The sequence below is a fragment of the Rhinatrema bivittatum genome, chromosome 6 (assembly GCF_901001135.1).
Source record: "Rhinatrema bivittatum chromosome 6, aRhiBiv1.1, whole genome shotgun sequence".
Classification (NCBI taxonomy): Eukaryota; Metazoa; Chordata; class Amphibia; order Gymnophiona; family Rhinatrematidae; genus Rhinatrema; species Rhinatrema bivittatum.
The window spans coordinates 123,125,361-123,138,327 of record NC_042620.1 but is presented as its reverse complement, the minus strand read 5'-3'; the positions used below and the strand labels follow the sequence as shown (position 1 = coordinate 123,138,327).

Sequence of the window (12,967 nt, the reverse complement as noted above, 5' to 3'; positions counted from 1 at the left end):
TTATCTCTACGATCCCCTCGGTCCTGAGGGGGTGTAGAGGGTGTCGAAGGCCGTGATGTCATTGATGCTGGAAGGTCACCTGTCGGTGGTCGATGCTGGCGCGAAGTTGATGGTGCCGGTTCTGATGACGTTGATGCAGTGGTCGGAGTCGGGGTTTGAGCACGAAAGAGAAGTTCCATCTTCTCCATTCTGGCCTTGCGACCTTTTGGTGTCATTAGGGCACATTTGGTGCAGGTCAAGACATCGTGCTCTCATCCAAGACACATTACACAGACTTTATGGGGGTCTGTGATGGACATGGTACGATTACAGTCCGGGCACCGACGGAACCCCGACACCATGGCCATGGCAAAAAATTGAGCCACAGTACGGTCGACGGCCAGTAGGCCGCGAGGGCCAAACTCGACGGTAATCGACGGAAAATGGGTAAAAACTTACCGGAGTACCGTGGCTTGAAAAAGTTAGAGGCGGGTCCCCTGTGGGGCAAATTAACTTTTAGTAATTCCGTGAGGAAAATTCCTGTTAGGAATCTCTGCAGAGCTCCTTAACCGAGAGGCTACTGCTGCGTGGAAAAAAGAAGACTGAGGGGGTCCCCTGATGGCTGCAGGGTTGGTGCCATGCTGGGCATGCCCAGTAGGAGCCAGTCAACGTTCTGGAAATTTTGACTGAAGTTTTCCATGATTGGGCTCTGTCCTGTGATGTCACCCATATGTGAGGACTAGCATCCTGCTTGTCCTGTGAGAACATCAGGACATACTAGAGACATAAAATTCCTGAATGGAATAAACGACTGCTTCATGGTGCAATTGTTTCAGGAACCAACAAGAGAGGGAGCTATTTTAGATGTAATTCCTATCGGAACGCAGGATTTGGTGAGAGAGGTAACGGTAGTGGGGCCACTTGGCAATAGTGATCATAACATGTTCAAATTTGAACTAATGACTGGAAGGGGGACGATATGTAAATCCACAGCTCTAAAACTAAATTTTCAAAAGGAAAACTGATAAAATGAGGAAATAGAAAAAACTGAAAGGTGCAGCTGCAAAGGTTAAAAGTGTACAACAGGAGTGGACATTGTTTAAAAATACAATCATAGAAGCCTGTCGAGATGGATTCCATGCATTAAGAAAGATGGGAGGAAGGCAAAACGATTACCGGTGTAGTTAAAAGGTGAGGTGAAAGAGGCTATTTTAGCCAAAAAAAAATTCTTCAAAAATTGGAAGAAGAATCAATCTGAAGAAAATAGGAAAAAGCCTAGACATTGTCAAGTTAATTGTAAAATATTGATAAGGCAGGCTAAGAGAGAATTTGAAAAGAAGTTGGCCATAGAGGCAGTAACTCATAATAAAGCCTTTTTAAAATATATCCAAAGCAAGAAACCTGTGAGGAAGTCGGTTGGACCATTAGATTACCAAGGGGTTAAAGGGGCTCTTAGGGAAGATAAGGCCATTGCTGAAAGACTAAATTAATTCTTTGCTTCTCTGTTTACTAATGAGGATGTTGGGGAGATCCCGGTTCCAGAGATGGTTTTCAAAGGGGTGATTCAGATGAACCGAACCAAATCACCGTGAACCTGGAAGAAGTAGTAGGCCAGATTGACAAACTAAAGAGTAGCAAATCACCTGGACCGGATGGTATGCACCCCAGGGTTCTGAAGGAACTCAAAAATGAAATTTCAGATCTATTAGTTAAAATTTGTAACCTATCATTAAAATCATCCATTGTACCTAAAGACTGGAGGGTGGCCAATGTAACCCCAATATTTAAAAAGGGCTCCAGGGGTGATCCAGGAAACTATAGACCAGTGAGCCTGACTTCAGTGTCAGGAAAAATAGTGGAAACTATTCTAAAGATCAAAATCACTGAGCATAGAGAAAGATATGGTTTAATGGAACAGAGTCAGCATGGATTTTCCCAAGGCAAGTCTTGCCTCACAAATCTGCTTCATTTCTTTTGAAGGGGTTAATAAACATGTGGATAAAGGTGAGCCAGTAGATTTTTAGATTTTCAGAAGGCATTTGACAAAGTCCCTCATGAGAGGCTTCTAAGGAAATTAAAAAGTCATGGGATAGGAGGCGGTGTCCTTTCATGGATTACAAACTGGCTAAAAGACAGGAAACAGAGAGTAGGATTAAATGGTCAATTTTTTCAGTGGAAAAGAGTAGGAATGCCTCACGGATCTGTACTTGGACCAGTGATTTTCAATATATTTATAAATGATCTGGAAAGGAATACAACTGAGGTAGTCAAATTTGCAGATGATACAAAATTATTCAGCGTAGTTATATCAGAGTAGTGATAAAATTGCAGGAGGACCTTACAAGACTGGAAGACTGGGCAGCCAAAGTGCAAGGTGATGCGCATAGGGAAAAATAACCCATGCTATAGTTACACAATGTTAGGTTCCATATTAGGTGCTATTGCCCAAGAAAGAGATCTAGGCGTCATAGTGGATTACACATTGAAAACATTGGTTCAGTGTGCTGCGGCAGTCAAAAAAGCAAACAGAATGTTGGGAATAATTAGAAAGGGAATGGAATTTGTAGCCAGAGGATGTGATTAGTGCAGTTAGTATAGCTGTATTTAAAAAAGGACTGGATAAGTTCTTGGAGGAGAAGTCCATTACCTGCTATTAATTAAGATGACTTAGAAAATAGCCACTGCTATTACTAGCAACAGTAATGTGGAATAGACTTCATTTTTGGGTACTTGCCAGGTTCTTATGGCCTGGATTGGCCACTGTCGGAAACAGGATGCTGGGCTTGATGGACCCTTGGTCTGACCCAGCATAGCATGTTCTTAGCAGTTTTCTGGCTAGCACCACAGGAGTGCATATAAATATAATGGGGTAGATTTTAAGACATGCACGGGCGTACTTGTGCACGCACATGTTATAAAATCTGGGGTCGGCGCACACAAGGGGGTGCACACTAGTGCACCTTGCGCGCGCCAACACCCACAGGCTTCCCCCGTTCCCTTCTCCCTAGCCTGGCCTTCCCACCCTTTCCCCTAACCTTCCCCCCCAGCCCTACTCTGACCTCCCCCCTGACCTTTGTCTTACCTTTTGCGCCTGCCTCTGGGCAGCCTGCCGGTACGTGATCCTCCATCACAGCAGCAAATGGCCGCTATGTTGGAGGCCTCTGGCCCCACCCCTGCTCTGCCCCTGGACCACCCCTGCTCCGCCCCCAGACCGTCCTGCCCCTGGACCACTCCTTTTTGCAAGCCCCGGGACTTACACGCATTCCGGGGCCTTTTTAAAATAGGCCCGACACGTGTAGGGCTTTTAAAATCCAGCCCGGGCTCCTCCTTATCGCCCACCCTGTTTAACATCTACATACTCCCTCTCTGCCTCGTACTCTGAAATCTAAAACTTAAGTTCTATATATACGCAGACGATGTTCAAATTTTAATCCCCATATCCAAGTCACTGGACTCAACACTCAAATTATGGAACTCTCACCTGCAAACGATCAACCACCACCTTTCAAGCCTCAACCTGGTGCTCAACACTTCCAAGACAGAACTATTGCTAATTACCCCAGAAGGCAGTCCCTTCCATCACCAACTGCAATCTAACATACAAATATCCCACGCTAGAGATCTTGGAGTCATAATTGATAGTCACTTGAACCTAAAGCAATTTATAAAACACACCACAAAGGAGTGCTTCTACAAGCTACAAGTACTTAAAAAACTCAAACCGCTCCTTTTCCATTATGATTTCAGATCTGTCCTCCAAGCCATTCTGTTCTCCAAGATTGACTACTGCAATTCCATTTTGCAAGGTCTCCCGGCTTCTACTATAAAACCCCTCCAGCTGCTCCAAAATGCAGCGGCGAGAATTCTGACGAATACTAATCGGAGAGTGCATATCTCTCCCATTCTAAAAGATCTTCACTGGCTCCCAGTAAACTTCAGGATTCTCCATAAATCACTGACAATTATCCACAAAAATATTCACCATCAGACCCCCACTCAATCTTCTACACCCTCTCAAATTGCACTCGACGGCCAGACCCTTAAGGGATGCCTACAAGGGATCCTTACATGTTCCTCCAATCAAAATTGTACAACACTCAAATATCAGAGACAGGACATTCTCTATCACAGGTCCCTCCATCTGGAACGCCATGCCTCTGGACCTCAGGCAGGAAACCTGTCTTCTAACTTTCAAAAAGAAACTAAAGACATGGCTGTTCTGCCGTGCCTTCCCCGCCTCTAGCCCAATAGCCTGACCTAGAACTGTTCCATCACTTATGTAAATAAACAAACGCTAATTACGCTCACAAGTCATCATGAGGTCGGCTCCTTGCCTCCCTCCCATACTCCATTGTATATAGTACTTTATCTTGTTCTCCCTCTCTTTTTTTCCCACTCCCAGTTAAGGCTTCCTTGTTATAATGTAACTTTATGCTCTTTTTAATATATCTCTTGTTGATTGGTTGGTTATAGTTACTGCTTAGTTCGATGTAAACCGAGTTGATTTGATTGTATCAAGAAAGTTGGTATATAAAAGCCTTTAATAAATAAAATAATAAAATAAATAAATAAATGTTATAAGTGATATTTTTGGCTCGGAAGACTACTCTTGAATATTATTTTTCATGTAAAATTTGTAATACATGCATAATTTAATTGTATGTGTCTGTAAAGAGTGTGGGAGTGTGTGTGTGTGTGTGTTTGGGGGGAGGGTGGCTTGAGTGCAAGGCTGTAAGGTTTGCCTAGGTTACCTAATACACTTCCTTATCCTTGGGTTCTGGGTGAGAGGGCTTGTCAGTTTTTAAAAGTATAGAATGCAAGACGGAACTGGGCTTTATTTGATAGGTCCAGGACAGGCACTGAATGAATCGGGGGGACAGTAATTTTTCGCACAGGGCAGCAAAAAAACTAGTACCGGCCCTCACTCCAATTGTGAGAGCTGGAGGTGGAAATGTGAGGGACTCACTGCTTATGGAAGAAGAGTAAATGGTCAGCAATCTGACAGCATATGTACTAAAGAATATGCAACATGCCCCAAAATGCAAAAAACACTCCATTATCAGCACGTAGACCCCATTTGTGAAAACATTTGCGGATATTCCCTTTTACTCACATGTAATCTGCTATGCACAAAAGTTTACTAAAATTCTGAATTAATATGCTGCTTCAATGCAATATGTAAAGCAGTTCTGTTTCTCAAAATGGAGCCAAAACCAACAACCAAAGATGTCTTTGCACCCATGAGCTATATTTATCTTTTTTGGCCAGGCCCAGCGGCAAAGTTTATCATGAAAGTTTGCTATGGCGCTCATTTGCATCCCTAGCAAACTTTCACAGAAACAAGCCACTAACCCACCGGAAGATCATCATGGGCTCCCTGGTTTGACATCTTGACAATGATGATACTGCTTGCAAGTTTCAAATTTGTGCTACTTCAACCACTCTTATGTGTGCTACCACATGTCCAATATATGCTGTGTACTTTTCTATGCAAATTGGTGCTTCACAAATTCAATCCTTGTGACCCTCACAGAGGTCTGATTTTCAGGGCAACCAATATATGCAAATCAACTGGGATCTTTGACCCTGAGGTATAAGCATTTCATGGATATTCACTATAAATATTCTTTAAAAAAACAATAAAACATCTCATATGATGGCTTCTAGGACTGGAGTTGTGAATCGTTGCTGTAAATTACCCTAATGATATAGATGCAATAAATGATTTAAAAAATATATACTGTAATATACCACTTAACGCGTATTTAGAGTTCAAACTGAATAGATGAAGAGAGAAAAATGAGATAACAGACATTATCTAAAACAGTCTATCCAAGACTCAAAACTGTTTTCTCTTTACACACAAATGTTTACAGTAATTTTTCCTACTCATTAACTTAAGTGTATTCTTCTCCCAGGTCCTTTTATATACCCTTCAATTATGACCTGTGAACCATACCTGTACCTTACTGTTTCAAGTGCCATTTAGAAGACATAATAATGAATAATAGTCTTAACACTCAATTACAATTTTGTGGAAGTAAAAGAAAAATTCCACTAAAAAAAGAAACATTTGCCTACATATATTTTATACTTATACATGATTTACAATTTAAATATTTGAAACAGTTTTGGGGGATTTATTACCAGTCAACATGATGCCTGAACGAAACAGATTGCTCCTTAGTTTGCTTAATGAAAATGATCTTGGTTGCTCTTTTTCAAATCCTCCTTTTGAAGCGGTAGTAACACAGAGCTCTGCCACAAGAAGAAAAAACAAATTGAAGAATCAGAAGCTGCCTGGGTTCCCACAGCAGTAAAATGCAAACAATTTTTTGAGCAGGTCTTCATACAAGTGTTCTTATTTGATTTTAAAAGTAACACATATCCTAAAATATACTATTGTTCTTTCACAAATATAATTCTATTTTCTTAAGGAAGCAATGTTAACTTTGAAAACAAAAAAATCCCCCATTATTATTAAACAAATTTAACAAAAGTACTGACCTGTAAAGAAGAGAGATTCCCTGCTTTTTGGCAAGTGGATTAGGCTGCCCAGAATAATGGGGCAGATTTTAAAAACTTGCGCGAGCGCGTACTTTTGTTCACGCAGCAGGCGCGAACAAAAGTACGCTGGATTTTATAAGATACGTGCGTAGCCGCGCGTATCTTATAAAATCCGGGGTCGGCACGCACAAGGGGGTGCACATTTGTGCAACCTGCGTGCGCCGAGCCCAGCGCGCGCTGCCTGTTCCCTCCGAGGCCGCTCCGATTTCGGAGCGGCCTCGGAGGGAACTTTATTTCGCCCTCCCCCCACCTTCCCCTACCTAACCCACCCCCCCCCCCCCCGGCCCTATCTAAACCCCCCACTTACCTTTGTCGGCAAAGTTACGCCTGTCGGCCGGCTGCCCCGCTCCGTGGTCCGGTCCCGGGGGCTGTTCCGGAAGCTGCGGGAACGCCCCCGGGCCGAAACCACGCCCACGCCGCCGCCCCCAAAATGCTGCACCCCGCCCCCTAAACGCCGCGTCATCCCGACACGCCCCCGACAGGAAGCCCCGGGACTTACACGCGCCGGCGGCCTATGCAAAATAGGCGCGCCGGCGCGCGCGGGCCTTTGAAAATCCGCCCCATTGTGGATACCAGGCCTGACCTCAGGTCGGTGGAGACGGGTGAGGTGAGTTGGGGTTGCTGTAGAGCAGCCTTCCGTGATCAGGGAGCTGCTAGGATTTGTGGTTGGTGGGAAATTCATATAGCAGCAGGGGCAGGTCCAGCAGGCTGATTGGCCTTGGTTGTAGGGAAAAGGGAGGAGTTGAAGGAGGCATCGGGCAGGAGACACGTTAGAACCACTTGCCTGTCCCATTTGTCGGTGATCTGCATCCCTCCCACCCTCCCTTATTGGTTTATGAGTGGTGTTTGGATTGTCACAGCTGGGTGTTATACAGGTTGCCCGAGCCGGAATGGTTGCCGCATCTCAAATAAGATATAGTTGCAATGGAGACAGTACAGAGAAGGGCGACCAAAATGATAAAGGGGATGGAATGGCTCCCCTATGAGGAAAGGCTAAAGAGATTAGGGCTGTTCAGCTTGGAGAAGAGACGGCTGAGGAGGGTATGATAGAGGCCTTTAAAATCATGAGAGGTCTAGAAAGGGTAAATGTGAATCGGTTATTTACTCTTTCGGATAATAGAAAGAATAGGGGCAATCCATGAAGTTAGCAAGTAGCTCATTTAAAACAAATCAGAGAACATTCTTTCTCACTCAACACATAATTACACTCTGGAATTCATTGCCAGAGGGTGTGGTTAAGGCAGTTAGTGTAAATGGGTTTCGAAAAGGTTTGGATAAGTTTCTAGCACAGAAGTCCATAAACTGCTATTATTCAATAAGGATTAGTAGCTTGGGATTTATTCATAGTGAGGTAGATTTTACAAATCTACGCGCGTGCGTACTTTTGTTCGCGCACCACGCGGGATTTTATAAGATACGCACGTAGCCACGCGTATCTTGTAAAATCCAGGGTCGGCGCGCGCAAGGGGGTGCACATTTGTGCACCACCTTGCGCGCACCGAGCCCTGCGCGTGCTGCCTGTTCCCTCCGAGGCCGCTCCGATTTCTGTGAGTTTTTGCCTCTACGGCCAACTTCTTTTCAAATTCTCTCTTAGCCTGTCTTATCAATATCTTACATTTAACTTGCCAAAGTTTATGTATTATCCAATTTCCTTCTGTTGGATCCTTCTTCCAATTTTTGAATGAAGAGCTTTTGGCTAAAATAGCTTCTTTCACCTCCCCTTTTAACCATGCTGGTTATCGTTTTGCCTGCTTTCCACCTTTCTTAATGTGTGGAATACATTTGGATTGTGCTTCTAGGATGGTATTTTTTAACAATGACCACGCCTCTTGCACACTTTTTACTTTTGTAGCTGCTCCTTTCGGTTTTTTTCTAACTATTTTTCTCATTTTATCAAAGTTTCCCTTTTGAAAGTTTAGCACGAGAGCCGTGGATTTGCTTACTGTCCCCCTTCCAGTCAATTCAAATTTGATCATATTATGATCACTATTGCCAAGCGGCTCCACCACCGTTACCTCTCTCACCTAATCCTGTGCTCCACTGAGAATTAGGTCTAAAATTTCTCCCTTTCTCGTCGGTTCCTGAACCAATTGCTCCATAAAGCTATCATTTATTCCATCTGGGAACTCTATCTCTGTAGCATGTCCCAGTGATACATTTACCCAGTCAATATTGGGGTAATTGAAGTCTCCCATTATTACCGCACTACCAATTTGGTTAGCTTCCCTAATTTCTCTTAGCATTTCACTGTCGGTCTCACCATCTTGACCAGGTGGACGGTAGTATACTCCTATCACTATAGTCTTCCCCGACACACAAGGGATTTCTGCCCATAAAGATTCAATTGTGCATTCATTCTCATGCAGGATGTTTATCCTATTGGACTCTATGCCATCCTGGACATAAAGCGCCACACCGCCTCCCGGGTGCTCCTCTCTATCATTGCGATATAATTTGTACTCACAGTAAAAACTTTTTTAAATATATCCGAAGCAGAAAGCCTGTGAGGGAGTCAGTTGGACCGTTAGATGATCGAGGGGTTAAAGGGGCACTTAGAGAAGATAAGGCCATCGTGGAAAGATTAAATGATTTCTTTTCTTCAGTGTTTACTGAAGAGGATGTTGGGGAGGTACCCGTACTGGAGAAGGTTTTCATGGGTAATGAGTCAGATGGACTGATCCAAATCACGGTGAACCTAGAAGATGTGGTAGACCTGATTGATAAACTGAAGAGTAGTAAATCACCTGGACCGGATGGTATACACCCCAGAGTTCTGAAGGAACTAAAAAATGAAATTTCAGACCTATTAGTAAAAATTTGTAACCTATCATTAAAATCATCCATTGTATCTGAAGACTAGAGGATAGCTAATGTAACCCCCATATTTAAAAAGGGCTCCAGGGGAGATCCGGGAAATTACAGACCGCATAGCCTGTCTTCAGTGCCAGGAAAAATAGTGGAAAGTGTTCTAAACATTAAAATCACAGAACATATAGAAAGACATGGTTTAATGGAATAAAGCATGACTTTAACCAAGACAAGTCTTGCCTCACAAATCTGCTTCACTTTTTTGAAGGAGTTAATAAACATGTGGATAAAGGTGAACCGGTAGATGTAGTGTACTTAGATTTTCAGAAGGCATTGGACAAAGTTCCTCATGAGAGCTTTCTAGGAAAAATAAAAAGTCATGGGATAGGTGGCGATGTCCTTTCGTGGATTACAAACTGGCTAAAAGACAGGAAACAGAGAGTAGGATTAAATGGACAATTTTCACAGTGGAAGGGAGTGGGCAGTGAAGTGCCTCAGAGATCTGTACTGGGACCCTTACTTTTCAATATATTTATAAATGATCTGGCAAGAAATACGAGTGAAGTAATCAAATTTGCAGATGATACAAAATTGTTCGGAGTAGTTAAATCACAAGCAGATTGTGATAAATTGCAGGAAGATCTTATGAGGCTGGAAAATTGGGCATCTAAATGGCAGATGAAATTTAATGTGGACAAGTACAAAGTGATGCATATAGGGAAAAATAACCCATGCTATAGTTACACAATGTTAGGTTCCATATTAGGTACTACTACCCAAGAAAGAGATCTAGGCGTCATAGTGGATAACACATTGAAATTTTCAGTTCAATGTACTGCGGCAGTCAAAAAAGCAAACAGAATGTTGGGAATAATTAGAAAGGGAATGGTGAATAAAACGGAAAATGTCATAATGCCTCTATATCGCTCCATTGTGAGACCACACCTTGAGTATTGTGTACAATTCTGGTTGCCGCATCTCAAAAAAGATATAATTGCGATGGAGAAGGTACAGAGAAGGGCTACCAAAATGATAAAGGGAATGAAACAGCTCCCCTATGAGGAAAGACTAAAGAGGTTAGGACTTTTCAGCTTGGAGAAGAGACGGCTGAGGGGGGATATGTTAGAGTTGTTTAAAATCATGAGAGGTCTAGAACGGATAGATGTGAATCGGTTTTTTACTCTTTCGGATAATAGAAAGAGTAGGGGGCACTCCATGAAGTTAGCATGTGGCACATTTAAAACTAATCGGAGAAAGTTCTTTTTTCACTCAACGCACAATTAAACTCTGGAATTTGTTACCAGAGGATGTGGTTAGTGCAGTTAGTATAGCTGTGTTTAAAAAAGGATTGGATAAGTTCTTGGACGAGAAGTCCATTACCTGCTATTAATTAAGTTGACTTTTATATAATAACCACCGCTATTATTAGCAACGTTAACATGGAATAGACTTCGTTTTTGGGTACTTGCCAGGTTCTTATGGCCTGGATTGGCCACTGTTGGAAACAGGATGCTGGGCTTGATGGACCCTTTGTCTGACCCAGTATGGCATATTCTTATGTTCTCCATAAGCACCATGTTGCCCCTGTTCCAGCCTCTGTACAGTATCATTTGTACCCTGGTTATTTCAGTGCAATCCTTTGTTGTTTTGTACAATTTTAAAAAATTGATTTATTCAAAATTAAGCTTTTGTAGGGAAAGAAAGTTAATACAGACGAGTTACCTACTTACCAAAGTGACCATCCAGGTGTATGTAGAGTGCAAATACACTAAATGCAATGGTCGTATGTGCTGGAAAAACTATAGCTTTGTCTCGACCCTTATAATTCTGGTCCTCAATAATATGAAACTAGGATTTGAAGAAAACAAACTATGGATTAACCATCTTCATTTGTCATCTTAAATTCATACAGCTCACAAGCACATAACATACCTAGATATAATGGGAAAAAGTTACTCAGGAATAAAGCAAAGTTGCTCACCTGCAACAGATGTTCTCTGTAGAAAGCAGGACAAATCAGCCATAAAAGTGTATGACATCATTCGATGGCACCAAGACGGATAGCTCTTTTAGAGCTCAGAAAGACCAGGAAGGTCTTTCTGAGAATGCATGGACCTTCCAGCACAGACATCATTACATAACACTCTGCAGTCTTTTTAGCTAGCTGACCTTCAATTCTAAGTGGAGGAGGGTGGGATTGTGTGGCTGATTTGTCTTGCTGTTTACAACGAGCTGCTACAGGTAAGAATAGATATCAGCCACACAAATGGAAACTCCCAAGCTGAGTGCTACATGAAAATTATTATTATGCTCTTAAAGGTAGATTTTATAACATGTGAAAGGGTGTCCATGTGCGTGCAATTCCTGGCGGACGCACTGATTTTATAACATGCATGCATCGATGTGCATGTTATGAAATCAGCTACCCACGTGCACATGCGCGCCCGATTTTATATCGGCACCCGCATGTGTGTGCAAGTGCTGACTCACGTGCGCAAGGGGGTGGAATTTTATAACATCCGCACGGTGACATGATCAGGCATTTCCCAAGTTTCTAACCCCCTAGCTAACCTGCCTCCCTTTTCCCCTATCCTCCCCAACCCCTACAACCTAGCTACCTGGAGCAGCAGTAAGTTGCATGTGCTGGCCGGTTGCCAGTGCGCACTTCAGCGGGACAGCGCTTATTGGTGCTGTCCCGGCCAGCCCCCCCCCCCCCTTTTTTTTTTTAACCAGCTCTTCCGCGCATACCAGGAGATATGTGCGTGGCTCGGCCATGCTCATAGGGCTTTTAAAATTAGCCCGTTAGTTAATAGAGAAACAGCAAACTGTACTCTGCCAGAGGCTGGAAGGAAAAATTGAAGGAATCAATTAAATAAGCTCTTTAAAAGTGCCCATCCAAAATTGCTATCTTGATGCAAAGCATTTTTCTAAGGTAGTAATGAGCAGTATAGGTACGGATAGAAGACAAAGAGGCAGCCTTACATATATCTTCTATGGAGGCAGAGCAAAGATGGGCTAAAAAAGCTGCTGCAGCACTGACTTGATGGGCCTTGACTTTACTGTGGAGATGCTATCCTGATTATTACAGTAGATATGCAATCAGATGAATTATCTTTGTAACTGAATAACCCTATTTGACTGGGTTGAAAGTGACAAACTGTTGCAAAGACTTTTCTGTAGGACTGTGTTCTTTCTAAATGGAACAAAGCAGCTGTTCTACAGTTCTGTGTAGGAAGAGTATGCTCATCCTTATTGGCATGTGGTCATGGAGAAAATGTTGGTAAGACAATGGATTGATTTAAAGTAAACTACTTTATTATGGAAAATCTGAGCATAGGGAGAGTAATACCAAGGCTTGAAGCTCGTTTACCGTCCAAGTAGATGTAACTAACTCCTATTAAAAACAAAAAACTTTCCAAGACAAGAGTGTTAGTTCTGCCTTTCCCAAAGGTTCAAATGGCAGTTTCATCAGTTGAGTCAGGGTACAGGAAAATCTTTAATTGGAGATTTAAAATGATTTAGGTCAAACTTGGTGAGGCCAAAATGGGCTATTAAAATCATTTAGCCCTTCTTTATTCTTAATTGCGTTAGTTAGAAGTGAAATTGAGGGAAA

At 42.7% G+C, this 12,967-nt stretch overlaps 1 protein-coding gene across 1 annotated transcript in view; it reads right to left on the bottom strand.

Moving 5' to 3' along the window:
* The window catches only part of PJVK (pejvakin), a 152,801-nt gene that overhangs the window by 8,639 nt on the left and 131,195 nt on the right, over positions 1-12,967 (bottom strand). Inside the window, exons 4-5 of the mRNA XM_029605895.1 lie at positions 11,085-11,202; positions 6,142-6,237 (exon numbers count right to left, since the gene is read on the bottom strand). Coding sequence (XP_029461755.1) covers positions 6,142-6,237; positions 11,085-11,202 — 214 coding nt within the window. The remainder of the gene's footprint in view (positions 1-6,141; positions 6,238-11,084; positions 11,203-12,967) is intronic.